Consider the following 14,034-nt stretch of genomic DNA (forward strand, 5'->3'; position numbering starts at 1 on the left):
TCAGAACAAAAATGTACTTCATTACAAGTTTCATCACAGAAAAGACTCAAACAGATTTTAGCTTAAGCCTTTATTTAAAACTCAAGAGGCAGTGTTGGATCATGAAACAGGCACATGGGCAACACTAAAAACACAATCCCAGCATGTGACAGACAACGTTAACGAGAAGATTCCGTGGCTGAACTTTGATTTGTCCCGTTTGTAATTTCATTTTACATAAGTGGTGAAAAAATAAATATCCCAGAAGTGCTTCAGTACATAAATATATAAATAAATACCAATAACTATCAGTGCAGGTTAAACAATCTTGGACATGAGACGTAATGAGATGAGCTCATTCTAAACATGCTAACTTTATTCACACTAGTTCTGTTGAGTCTGACCCACGTCCTCATTTAAAAAGCGGCCAATAACAAGAAAAAAAAAAAGTAGTCAGACCTTTACTTTAGAGTAAAAGTGGCATGAAAGGAGACACAGCGGCTCGATGCTCTACTCCTCACAGATCCAGTCCATGGAGGGGTCGTACGTGGACCCGTCCGATGACTCTTCCCCTGAGGAGACCAACTGGACTTTAGAACAATTTGAAACAGGAAATTTCTTCGAGATATTTCATTCAATTAGCTGAAATCTAAAGTCTACACAGGATAATCCTGTTCTTTATTAAACGTTGACATAATGTGGACTACTATTTTTGAGTGTTGATACTGCAAAAATATTTGTTTTATTTAGTGTTAGATTAGTTGTATAAATTACCCAGTAAATGTGTTAGGACTTTAATACATGTCATATTTTCAGCTATTAGAATACTATAAATAATTGTGTGGCCCCCCCTTAATTAAAATATTAAGAACATGACTATTGTTGCTCGTTCCTGCAGGTTATTCACATTTGAAGTGGGTTGAAACTAGGGCTGCAACAAGGAAGCAATAAAAAAACAAATTATTGAACATATTGGCAACGAATTTCATTATCAATTTGTTGTGTTGCGCGATTATTATGACAATGAGTTGCGGAGATGCGCGCGGAGCAAAAATAAAAGATGAGCAGACGTAGAGGAGTTAACGCAACATGGCACGGAGCACCACGTGGTCCCGTTTTGACGTGAGGGACGCAAGGAGCCCCCAGCAGCTCTTCTGCTGCTGCTGCTGCTGTTGTTTTGTACGTGTTATCCAGCTGATCAAGGTTAGCTTGCTAATAACAACAGTAAAGCAGTTAGCAAGACTAAACGCACGTTTTTATTTCCTCGCCTTTTTTGACCATTAACTTTTCAATCTGTTGTCTTTTGTCTGTTGTTTTTGTGTGATTTGTCCAGTCTCGGTTATTGTTTACAAATATATTTGTATGTGTTGTACTTTTTAATGCAGCCATATAAGGTAGTTGATGTTATGCCTGTAAAGGGAGTCGATTGGAATGGGGACTAGCTTTGCGATTTACCCGGTATTGTTTAAGTTTAAAATTCGATTACTAGTTTCGATTCTCAGTCCGCCGGCACCGACCGGAAATAGAAACCGCTGAACACCAACGAAGAAGCGTCCACCGGAAGTGTTGGCATAACAGAGCGATCGAACATGTACAGCGTGCTTCGGCGGTCCAAAGTGTGGTTACACTTTTCGAAACAAACTTGGCAAAATGCAACATTTGCAGAAACATTGTTTCATGCATAAGAGGGTGCACGTCAAATATGATTAAGCACCTCCGAGGTCATGGAGTGGAAGTAAATGTGTGCCTAGGGTTGCCAACCGTCCGGTATTACCCGGGACATCCCGAATTATGGGCAATTTTCCCTCCAGTCCCGATTTCCAATCACAGTTTCCTAAGTCAATGACGCCCGAAAAACTTTAATCTATTAATCGCTTATCAAAATAACCGTTGGTTGCAGCCCTAGTTGAAACTACTGGTTAATTTGAAAATCTTTTGGTTCATAGTTGCTGAGATGTATTTTACAATCATCCTGGCCTTTGGGAAACCTACTGGGAAACCTTCTTACCACAACAGATGGAAGACTGCGTCTGGATTTTAGCCTCTGCTGCGCTCCTGAGACAGGCTGTAGCCCTGGGTGGAGTGAACTCCAAGCTCATTGCGAAGTTCAACGATTGGTAAAAGGCAGGGTTTGTGTTCGAAGAGCCTTCGGAGGGAGAAGCTGAAGAGCCCGGTCCCCGATCCAACGCGTCGCCACGTTTGCAGAGTGAACAAGGGACCGGGGAGGCCAAGGGCCCACGGGGTATACGGGTGTGATCCCGCTCCCCGTACTGCCGCTGGGCGCCGCTGTGGAGCTCCGACCGCTCACGCTGCCACGCTAGGTGAGACGGCACAATGGCCATCACCTGGAAGGAAAAAGATAGGGAGACCAAGAAAGTACAGCCCAATTAGGAAAAAAACAACAGAGATGCCACTCTCTTAATCTGAACCCATAAAAACTGCACTGTGCATCAAAAACAAGACCCTTGAAAAGAGTAACAACATTTGTCATTTCCCTCGGGCGATGACACTGGCGGGTACCTCTTCACAGCAGCGCCTGCTGACAGAAGCTCTGTACTCGACGCGAGCCCAAAGCAAGTCTCGCTGTTTGAGGAAGCGGGGAAACTGCTTCCTCCAGTGCTTCCCAAGCGCCCATGGAAAAATCTCATACTTGCCCTCCTCCTCGTCCTCCTCCATTGTGTTTGCAAGATACCTGGCGATGGAGCACAAATGTTATGGCTTGCCCAGCGGTGGCACATAGGGGGTCATCAGGATACTATACAGAGATGTTATTTCCTTGAAAACTTACAGTGCAATGAAAAAATGCTTCCTGGTGTATTGGGCGATAGTGAAGCGGGCCCGTTTGAAGTACACAAAGGTCATGGCCAGAAGGTACTGTTAATTTGGAAGAAAAGTTGTTTAAAAGCAGCTTTTAAGCTCCAAACGTGCCATTTATTTGACATTTTACCTTGTCAGACAATTTACAACAACAGTCCATCCACAGAAAGTCATGGATGACGTCATCATCTGGAACCAAACATAATAATAAGAACTTTTCAACTTTAAGAAAAGTAAGAGTGATCACTTGAATGCCAAGGAACATTTTACTGGCGCATTCATACCGAGAAGTCTGAAGAATGAAGTCATTTCCTGCCGCTGGATGACAATGGTTGGGGGCATGGTCTTTTGGGCCCGGTACATCTCCTCCCGACGCGGGCACCGGACGTCTTGGCCGTTGGCTCTTCTGGGCCGGAGAGCTCTCCTGGTCTGGAGGGAGTGCGAGCTGCCGGGTTTCACGCCAACAGTTACCGGGGGAGAAGCCTGGTACCGGCCGCTTGTGTGCTTCATCATGCTGAAGGTTGGCGTAGCGGGGAGTGACGGTGAGTTCTGAGAGAAAATGGATGACAATTATGAAGTGGCAGAAAATAGCGTTAAATTCCAAGCTACAACCCACCAATAAGATTCATTTATAAAATCCCTTTCTATTACGGCTTCATCATACACAAAATGCCATAAGCTAGTTTACGCTAGTTGCTGATATTAACCGAATTTATCTCAATGTCAAAGTAATTAACTGAACTAAGCTAGCACTGAGCTAGCAGAATAGCCGAGGGATTGAAGCTCGCATGGAGTTAGCGTTACGTTTTTAACAGTTCGTTGTGTGACTTAATTTTACAAACTAACGCTTTGTCTGACAAAAAGTATTTAAGTAGTCAACCTTAACGCCAACAACGTCCGTCGACCGAGTCCTTCGGTGAATGGAGACAAAATGAGCTGTGAACAAAGTTGAAAACTGATCAAAGGTCGACCGTTTTTTGCGTTACTAACCCCTGTACTAGTGACAGCAACCAATAGCTGATTGCGAGCAATGCCCTGGTGACGGATAAAATATTTTACTTTTCAAATGAAACCGTGAATAGAGCGGTCCCCGCTTAATGCGCGAGGTGACGGTGCTTTAGAGCACGCGCACCGGCAGAGCGCCAATCCCTCAACAGCTCGCCTGCACGCGGGGGACCGACAACCAATCGGGACGCTCCCTCTCAAGCAATGACGCAGCCCCTATCTGCACGCCCCCCTCTGGATCCAAGATATAGATATAGATCAAATAATACATTAATATTCTAAACATTATAAAAATGACAAAATGATAATGATCCGTTGGAGTCATTTGAGATTGACATTTTAAGTTGGACTAAACATTGTTGTGGCCCTGTACGTACATCAATTTGTATGGGCAGGGCTGGACTGGTAATCGGGCATACCGGGCAAATGCCCGGTGGGCCGACGCACTTGGGGGCCGGTCGATAGGCCTATAAAAAAATTATTAAAAAAAAAAAATGGTTTTGCTTTCGACCGGCCCATAAAGCAGGGACAGCGGCCCATTGGTTCATTTTCCATACTGACACTGGGCTGGCCCAATCATCTCTTAGCAGGCTCCACCCCTCCCTCTCCGTGTGTCAGTCAGATGCATTCAGTGACTCAGCGCTAGAAAGAAATGTGTGGATTAAGGCAGTAGGGCTGCCAACTCTCCCAACCCCAAATCAGGGACACTTTCGCGGGCTGACGGGGGGGCCGCTAGCGGTCAGCGGCCGGGCTTGCACAACCTCACATGCTCCGCTCTGGCCACCCGGCACCCGCGCGCACACACTGGTCTGATGCGCCACAACTTCACAACAACCGGGAGTTCTTTGCGCGTCATTGATTTAGCAGGCTGTGATTGGCAAATCCAAATTGCCCATAATTCGGGATGTCCCGGGTAATACGGGACGGTTGGCAAACCTAGCTCGCAGGCAGCAGAGGAGAAGGTGCAGCAGGTGTCAGTGTGACAGTGAAGTCCAGGAGGGGCAGAGTGAGCAGGAGAGTGTCATTGAAACGGTAAGCAAGCAGGTACATGAACAGGGAGGGGGTGTTAATCAGGGCGGTGCATGAGGACAGTGTGTGTGGCGGCTGGGCCACAACCAAGATGATGACGATTTAACAGTTACCTAAATTAATGAATATTATAATAAGGCAACAAACATTATCGTTGTCGGTTGTTGCTATTATAAAGTCTGAGTGTCAGGTTGTCATTTGTCAAATTGTCACTTAAAAGTTACTGTAATGGCCACTCAGCTAAAGTAAAATAACACAGCATGAGCTATTTAGCACTGTTTTTGTAGCGAGCAGAGTTGAGAGTTCACTTATTCAATTGCAACTTGGGATATTCTAATGTAACCATTTAAAAATCATAACGGTTGTCGACGGCCCTTCTTCTCTAGAAAAAAACGTAAAGGATGCCATTTGATTATTTTAATTATTACTCGCCTACAACGAGTTACACGTTAGAAGAGGTAGCTAACGTATGTTATATGGGGGTTAAAAACCATTTTGAAAGCTGTATATTCAACTAACTAGATATTTTCTAATGTTTCATCTGAATTTCCGATATCATCAATATGCAATATTACGACAAGTGAATACTCTAAATTGTATATATATATATTATCAGGACGTTTTGTGTGAGTAATTTGTTTGAGAGAAAGGTTTTTTATGGGAAGTGTCTCAACAATTAGAGGTAAATGTTGTTTGGTGTCATATTAAAGAGGGGTTTGTGCTCTTTAAAGGGATAGTTCACCCAAAAATGAAGATTGTGTCATCATTTACTCACCCCCAAGTTGTTTCAAACCTGTATGAATTTCTTTATTCTGATAAACAAAAATATATATTTTGAAGAATGTCGGTAATCAGACAGTTGATGCACCCCATTGACTTCCATAGTATTTTTTTTTTTTACTATGGAAGTCAATGGGGTCCATCAACTGTCTGATTACCAACATTACCGTCCATGGCACTTACAGTAGTCCTCAGCTTTGTATGGGTTTTTGGGAACGGAGCAATAGATATGCATATCTACAGGGTAAGCTAGGATAGTGTACTGGTTGGTGGTTGTGTCCGACCGATTGTGGGGGGCCGGTCTGAGCAAAAATGCCAGGGCCCTTTTTTTGTCCCAGTCCAGCCCTGTGTATGGGTAACACCTAGTTTGATTTAGAAGTCATTGTTTCATATTTCAGTAATTTGCAGCCTGAGGCGAGTATCGCATAGAGGAACAAGTGACGAGTCATGGAACAGTGAAACTCCTACTTTGACAGCAGAAAGCAGCTGTAATTTGGCGTGCTGGCTATTTGTATAGTTCTACAGTAAATAAATAACGTATTAGATGGTGACTTGACAGAGTTTACTGGGAAGAAAAAAAGAATAACCACATTACTTTAAATGAGTGTAAGAAGAACAGGTTAAGGGAAAAGGGTTACATGGAGTGGGGCAAAACATTACATTTGGTTTTCCTGTTGACATTCAACTCCATGTGGCAAAAAGGCAAGGGCACATCTAATAATAATAATTGTTTGTGAATGTTTTAACAATCTAATTAATTTGGATTATGTGCTTCAAACAGTGGAAAATGACAAATTATTTCTTCATTACAGCCGCTTAAGTGTTGTATTTATTCTAATCAAAACCACATGCTTAGCTTTGTAAATATATGTATATGATTGATTGTATTTGTGTTGTTTTCTTGACCGGCTTATAAATGAATGCCATGAGGAAAGCTTACTGCAGTTCTTTCAAACTTCTTTTACTTCACTCTCCTCTTATGGAATAACTTTCTGTATGAAAAGGGTATTTGTTTTGCTGTAGATATTATGTAAAATGGAAACATTAAAGCAACAGTTTTATTATTTCTATCGCTTCTTAAATCATATAGAACTATTATTATTATCTGCATAAAACTGCAACTGCATACGATGCATTTGAATAAAACAGAACACAACCACCTTCCTTCTAAATTGTGAAAATGTGTTCTGTTTTTGCAGGGAGATATTGTTTTGTTGGCTTTAAAAAGCTACCTGAGGCCAGCTCTCACAAATGAGCTTATAGTCTTAGACGTAGGTGAGTTGTATATGCCTGACACATGCGTGACATATGCTCATGCTGAGGAGTTCACTGAAAGCCTCACTAATCCTTTCAGCTGCCAGTTTTGTGTATGGTAGAGAGGGATGTGTTTCAATGCACGCTACAATGGCTTTTTTTCTAAACATGGGCATCGGTCGGTGGATTTATTTTGCCCATCTATAACAGGTGAGAGGGAATTTAAAATGGATGTATCAAGTTTTTTTTTTGGCAGCATTTGGTGGCATCCTTGTGGGGAAGGATGTCATCGGACAACCTCAGCCATCCAAAAATGACGTTGGCTAAGGACATTGGCTATTACTTGCATCATTCACACCTCTGGGTCTCAGAGTAGACAAGACATTCAGCCTTTATTTAAAAACCTCCAAAATGGGTTGCTCACCATCCAAAGGTAACCATTTTGGGACTCTGGGTACCACGGGTAAGGAGAGAATGCTTCCCCCTGCACCTCAAGGAAGCCTCAGGGATTCTCATTTTGAAGTTGTAGAGGATCATAATTTGATCAGATCAACGGAATGGGATACAAGGGAGAAAAAGGCTGCTGGACAAAGAGATGTACTTCAGAAAGAGGCTCATTCGACGCCACAGAAAAATGTAGCAGAGCTAGACCCCGAAGCAGGACTTGGGAGTCAAGGAATGGACAGCAACGCAGTTTCAAAAAGAAAAGACAAAAATTCTGACATCCAGGCAGCGACAGAAAGGAAGCCTGGCAGAAAAGCCAAACGAATTACTAGAGGTAATAAGGGGCTTAAAAAGAAAGACAAGGACAAACAGAAACCGGCAGAAGAGAAAGTGGACTTCCCTGAACCGTTGGTTAAAGCTCACCAAGCTGCTTATGTCTTTTTGAATCCTAGCATAAACAAATATGACTTTTTACTGGGACTTTTGGAACAAGCAACCGAAACACAGGTGTCTGTGCAGACCATGGTTGCTTTCATGGCTCTACGCTACGAGGAAATGATTCAGGCACTGGAGGAGATGGCAGATGAGGGAGAAAAACTTTTAAAAGAAAATGGAGAACATCTTGCTTGGCCAAGTCAATTGGAAAACCTCTCATCTTCTCCACATTTGAAGTCTGCCTCTGCTAATAGTGAGCCCCCACCAGATTTGTTGCAGCAACTGCTTCAGTACACCACACAGAGAATGCGAAATGTGAGCCAGACTGTTGCTCGAATTGGGGAGTGTGCATTGGAGGAGGCAGTGGGATACTTTTTGTCTGTCTCAGAGCTTTTAGAGGAGAAAATGAAAGTCAAACGTGCGGTGGAGACTAGGCTAATGCGACTCTTGTCTCGTATTGAAATGGCTTCTCTGCGCAAGCCCGGACCAGAGGATTCGGCTCTCTTTAGTGAGGACAGTGGAATTGGAGCTGAGAGTGAATCCCTTGCTGGGTCTGAAAGACGCCATAGACGAGAGAGTTGTGCGTCCACTGGGACAAACAGAACTACACCGGTCAGTTCCAGTAGATACACTTCCACGAACATTAGGCAAGAAGTATCAAAGCAAAAGTATACAAATCAAATAAGTTTTTCCTCCACCTCACTCAATTCATTAGGTTCCACATGTACCATATTAGACAATTACCAAAGAGACTCAGTGCTAGGATCAGTTTCCTTAGATTATGGGGAGGAAGAAGACTATGATGATGATGAGGAGGAACTGGACAGGGACATGGAAGATGTAAGGATTAGAAAGCAATCCAATTCTTCAGCTGCGGACTGTAAACAACAAAGTCCGCGCCGCTTGCCTCCAAAGCGCATGGAGAATCCTCAAAATGTAGAAATGACTCTCAAAATGAAAAATGCTATTAGTGGAAGGATACAATTTGTCCCATCACAGAATGCTGGTGCTAAAACAAAGGTAGGGGGCAGCCCAAAAGCCAGTAGACGCCAGTGGATGGAGGAGGAGGAACGCTCCCCAAGGAGACCTCAAACAACAGCACCTATTCGTAAGGCGGTGGTAAAAAAGACGGCAGTGCCTAGAGAGCGACGTTCCCAGTCAGCTGAATCCTTGCGTAGCAAAGGTGAAGATCATACTCTGCTTGAACTAGAGAGGACCCAAAAGGATTTAAACGTGAGGTTACAAAGGATGAGTAAAAGCAAGGCAGGTGGGAATATGAAGACAGCTCCATTGAAACCGAACCAAGGAACCTCACCAGCACAATCTCCAGCAATACATCGCAAGCATCCCGCACTACAGAAGAACAGCAATCCCCAACCACTCAATGACCAAGTAGGCCTTACAAGTCGCAAAAGTAAAAAACAGGAGTTAGCTAGTGATGTGGACGATGATAAACCTAAGGTAAAGAAAGCAGCCAAGGGCCCAATAAAAGCGACCCCACCTCCCAGTCCTCCTGCATCACCACGACCATCTTCAGGGCTTTGCAGAGGAAGGAACTCAGTCAAAAGACTGATCGATACATTTAGCCAAGGAATAGAGGATCTAGAAGATGTTAATATTGCGGGGCCACTAAAAGGAGTACGAAAGTGTGGCGTTCCTGTGTTACCTGGTTTAGGGAATGTGGAAGCCATCCTCAGTAGTGGTATAACCAGCTGTAGACCTGACTCTACTGTATCTGAGAAAACCAACGATTTAGATGTGGAGAGTCTTCCTCCACCTCCATTGGAAGTATTAATGGACACTTCATTCGAAAGTGCCCAAAGTCTTTTAACTTTCATAGCAGATGAAGGGGCGACAAAACCTGTAAAATCACCTTTATTCAAAAGGGCTGCAGTATCGCAACGACTGAGGGCTTCAGTTAGGTCAGTGACGGTGCTGCCAAGTAAAGGAGGCCTGCAACCAACTTCTAAAGTTATTTCCCCTTGTAGAGCAGATCAACCACATGTATCTGCTCTGTCAAAGGTCAATCAACCAGAAGTCCAGTTGGAGGCAGACCCAAGGAAGGAAAATGGTTCAGACAAAAAGATCTTATACCTAAGACAATCTTCAGTCTTACAGAGATTGTTAAAAGCTGATGTATCAACAAATCCGTCGGCCAGTCAAGAAGAATCAGCAGACATACAAAATTGTGGCGACTTTTCAGTGCCTGGATGTAACACTGTAGTGTCAACAGTGCCTCCTCATTCTGTGGTCAGGGGCCAACCATTTGCCACATCACCTGTGAATAGAGGGCGAATGTTACCCTCTACACCTGCTACGCCAAGCAATCTACATGGAAGACTTCCCAGTCCCAATAGCTTAAAAAAGCAACCTACTCCACCTCCTTCAGCTAGCCCCCCTGTTAACAGGAAACTCCCCACACCGCCAGCGGTTCAAGGGAGACTCCCCAGCCCCCCTGTCACGAAGCAGAATATTTCAAACTTGACCTCCTCCTACCCTTTCAAAGCTCCGTCTCCCCCAGCCTCGCCAAAAGTACAAAGATGGTCAAGGGAGAACAGCACTGAAGATGTATCTAGTGTTCGGAAGATCAATAACGCACGTTCAGTCTTCGGCCCTGCATCGCCATCCCTGTTTGAGGCCCATCCTCGACCCCCTCAAGCGTGGACCTCTTCTGGGGTCTCCTTTCTCTTGCGTTCTTGGGGGAGTCGTGGGAGGTTTCCTGTATCTGTTCAAGGACCTCGACCCTTCATCCGACGAAGCCATTCGGATCAGAGGCCAAGTCCGAGTCTTCCACCAAGATCGCAAACCGTCTCAGTGGCTGAGACTTGTGGGAGTGAGCCATCAATATGCTTACATGGGTGAGCATTTTATTAGTCATTTTGCATTTCATATGTACCAAAAATGTTGGAGGCATTGTTGTAGTAATTAAGCATTTGATATAAGTATTACTATGTAGATGCATGATACATATTCCCCCTTTTGGGTTACGTGTCACAAAAGTCCGCAGTGACACCCTAAATAAATTCAATGTGAAAACAGAAAATTATATTTTCATGTTAGAGCCCTTACATAATTTCTTCAAGAGTGACTGAGGCAACACACACACAGTTAACTTGCTAATTTCTGCGTCATACGCGCTCAAGGTTTCTAACAGGCACAAACCCAAATGACCTAATTGCTGTTGACAACATTCTCCGTCCATTCTCATAGGCTGGATGATGAACCAACCAGAGCCGAAGGGTTATGGGGAAGCCAATCAAACCTGAGAGGACCTCTACGCTCGGCATCCCAGCCGGACCTATGCGTTATCGGACAGGCCTTGCACAGAGACTAAAGGGGACCAATGGTGAGCCAGTGGGATTATGGATTAGTCGGCGTTAACAAGGATTAAAGAAGACAGTGTTTAACCCAACGTATGAGAGAAAGAGCAGATTGTGTCCAGCCTGCTGTGGTAATGCATCTTCACAATGTTAAGGATACAAGGGTGTGCATACTTAAGCATGTACACAATTACATTTTTACAACATAGGTCATTCATTGCACGGCTTTGTAATAAATCTGCAGATTGAGGTGTTTAATCATCACGTTTTCTTCAGTTCACTCAGTCTGGAGTATTTCTTGGGTTATTAATCCAATCGATAATGTTATTGTCAATAATGAAATATCATTGTCATTGACTATAGTTTTATTATTACAGGAAGATTCCACCTGTCTGTTTCAAACAGTTTTTTTCTTTTTTTAACCAGTTATACATTTTCTGTTTCATGATTCGTTTTTACAATGTATTAATAATAAAAAAAACATGTACTTTTGCATCTTGCAAAAATTTCATTCACATGAACTACCTTCTATATTCAGCGATTGACTAATTCAGCAATTATTTAACTGTTTGCTTTAGCAAAACCCCTTAATGGTTTAATGCAGCACCTTATTACAATTCTATTGATGATTCTTGAAAAATAACTTTCTAAATTGAGGCTGCTGAGGTGGGATTAAGTTCCTCTTAAGGATTCATGCAGGTTGAGCCAAGCTCAATACACCATGGACCCTAAAATACACACAATACAAATCCGCATTGTCTATCATTAGAGCCTAAATATCATCATCATGCATTGCAGGTATGACATTATATATACCCATTTATAATAGGACTGATCTTTATGTGTAGAAAATAAAGAAGCCAACACTTCAAGATAAAGTGCACACAAAGCCAGAACTTAGGAAATGATAATGTTATACATTGTGTGGTTGAAGCATGTTAAGTCTACGAGAAGTATTGTAGGATTTTTCAGCTCTTTCGTGGTTTAGTATATCTGACATTTCCATCCAGCAGATGCACAGCCTGAGACCATTTTTTGATTTCCTCTGGTGCTGCAACAACAATGTCATCAACCCCTTCAAACCAGCAGCAACAGAGCCATGCAAAGTGGATCTTACCACATAATTGAAAGTGGATTAATAACTTGGGGGCCTTGTTTCGCGCCAATAAAAAGGCTGAAGGGGGATTTATTTCCTGTTCAGCAGCTGTGACCCAGTGCTGAGCATATTTCCTGTTTTTGGCCTTTTGATAGAATCATGCATTGTAATGAGGGTTCTGTTTTCCTTCTAACAATTCAATTCAATAAGGAAATAACACGGTAGGACACCATTGGTAACTACAAACTCAACATGATTGGGTAAGCTTGTGGTTTGAGGATTAAAGGAAGAAGTTTATGCTTCGAGTCATCTCGTGTAGCTTGAGCATATAGCCCACCAAACAGCTTACAACCCTTCCTTTTCAATTGGATGTTTAAGTTCATTGATTTGTTACTTTTAAAAACGTATTTTCATGGGTCAATAGTATAGAATACAATCCTACTGATTAAGTTCTCATCGGGAACTAAAGCCACCAGCTGAAGAATACGGGAGGAATACACAGCTTGTGTTACCCAACAACGCCTGGTGCTCGTGCACTAATGCTCTCTCTGCCAAATGCAGTGTGGTCCATGCACAAAATGGTTAAATATTAAATTCAAATTGGCCTTTTCAGCATGAGAGTATATATTTATCTAAATCAGTATACCCGTAAACATTGTGTGTGTTTGTGTGTCTCGGTTGTCAATTGGATTTAAATGATGGCGTTTTGGTTTTGCTACTGATAGTTAGCTGTGGCTCAAAATGACTGTATATAGGCCTAGAAATACAAAACCAACCTAACTCATACAAAAAATGAAGGCGAAACAGGGTTCTAAATATTCTGATGATATTTATTAAGGGACTTTTCTGACCATTTTATGGAAATCTTTCTTAGAACTCACACACACACAAAACATTTCCCTGGTTATAGATGAGAGGCCTGATGTGTGACATATATAAGGATATATCTGCAGAAATGGAAATGGAATTTAAACTTTAACTTAATACCACGAAAGAAAAGATTTGTGACCTAGCCATTTTTTTCAGAACGAGAGAGCGAACACATTGTTACAATAACTAAACTAAACAGCCATGTCAATGTCTTTTATTTCCTTTCTACTATAAATAACTCATTCACTAAATAAATTATGACTTGCGGGGAAATGTATTTTCCTCCCTGCCTAGTAGCCTCCCCCAAAGGAGCTGGAGTGGTCAGATCGGTGGATCAGTGAACATCAGTTAACTCATTTCCAACGACAGGTTGCTTGAAGCTGCATTGCCTGCAGTGAGACCTGAACTCCAGCAGAGGAGTATCTCGCCCCAGCATCCGTCTCCCATCACCCCTCTGCAGTCGAGTGAATCCGTGTTTTGAATGCACTGCGACAGATGCAAACGGGATGCGGCGTCACCTCACTTTGTCTTGTCATCCTTTAGATGACAACACGCATTAATCGGCACTAACGTGTCAGACACTGGATGTGTAACCATGTAAGGGCGACATGGTGGCACACATCTGCTGTATCTGAATCCTCTACCGAGGGACACCAACACAAAACACGTGGATTATACCAAAGGAATTACCATGTTGATGAAAGTTGACATACAGATTTATTAATGACGCTGTTCAGCATTTCCTCAGAGACTCGGGTATAGTACTTTCAGATACACGCTGCGTTGCATTTTGATGGACATGCACTATGCTTTTATTGAATGTGACGGCTGAGGTAGTTTAGATTCAATTTCCCTCAATCAAATGTCACAAGAACCATTCCTCTTTAGGCATTAAATTCAGGTTTATATTCATAGAAATAATTCAATTGGTCAGGTTTGAATTTTTTATTGTTTTTTTAAAATACAACGGCCCATCCACAAGCCTTGTAAATAAGTAATGAATGT

At 42.7% G+C, this 14,034-nt stretch overlaps 2 protein-coding genes across 2 annotated transcripts; one reads left to right on the plus strand and one right to left on the minus strand.

Annotated features, from left to right (window-relative positions):
- Positions 1-424: 424 nt before the first annotated feature.
- On the minus strand, positions 425-3,998 carry spdya (speedy/RINGO cell cycle regulator family member A). Its single transcript, XM_037487309.2, has 7 exons — positions 3,677-3,998; positions 3,081-3,345; positions 2,927-2,985; positions 2,768-2,853; positions 2,500-2,671; positions 1,988-2,324; positions 425-551 (listed from the first exon to the last, which is right to left on the minus strand). Exons 2-7 carry the CDS (start codon positions 3,307-3,309, stop codon positions 490-492), a joined length of 945 nt encoding a protein of 314 aa, XP_037343206.2. The 5' UTR covers positions 3,310-3,345; positions 3,677-3,998; the 3' UTR covers positions 425-489.
- Positions 3,999-6,627: 2,629 nt separating this feature from the next.
- On the plus strand, positions 6,628-11,445 carry pcare1 (photoreceptor cilium actin regulator 1). Its single transcript, XM_037485677.2, has 2 exons — positions 6,628-10,601; positions 10,954-11,445. Exons 1-2 carry the CDS (start codon positions 7,276-7,278, stop codon positions 11,075-11,077), a joined length of 3,450 nt encoding a protein of 1,149 aa, XP_037341574.2. The 5' UTR covers positions 6,628-7,275; the 3' UTR covers positions 11,078-11,445.
- The last annotated feature ends 2,589 nt before the right edge of the window (positions 11,446-14,034 follow it).

The sequence above is a fragment of the Pungitius pungitius genome, chromosome 14, assembly GCF_949316345.1.
Source record: "Pungitius pungitius chromosome 14, fPunPun2.1, whole genome shotgun sequence".
In the NCBI taxonomy this organism is placed as follows: Eukaryota; Metazoa; Chordata; class Actinopteri; order Perciformes; family Gasterosteidae; genus Pungitius; species Pungitius pungitius.

What these genes read in the sequence shown, in the direction of transcription:
- pcare1 (XM_037485677.2), top strand. Translation starts at nt 7,276, where the DNA reads ATGGGTTGCTCACCATCCAAAGGTAACCATTTTGGGACTCTGGGTACC. An exon ending in CCATCAATATGCTTACATGG is followed by an intron (nt 10,602 to 10,953) that starts GTGAGCATTTTA and finishes CCATTCTCATAG; the next exon opens with GCTGGATGATGAACCAACCA.
- spdya (XM_037487309.2), bottom strand. Translation starts at nt 3,309, where the DNA reads ATGATGAAGCACACAAGCGGCCGGTACCAGGCTTCTCCCCCGGTAACT. An exon ending in AAGCATTTTTTCATTGCACT is followed by an intron (nt 2,672 to 2,767) that starts GTAAGTTTTCAA and finishes CTCCATCGCCAG; the next exon opens with GTATCTTGCAAACACAATGG. An exon ending in GCAGGCGCTGCTGTGAAGAG is followed by an intron (nt 2,325 to 2,499) that starts GTACCCGCCAGT and finishes TTTTCCTTCCAG; the next exon opens with GTGATGGCCATTGTGCCGTC.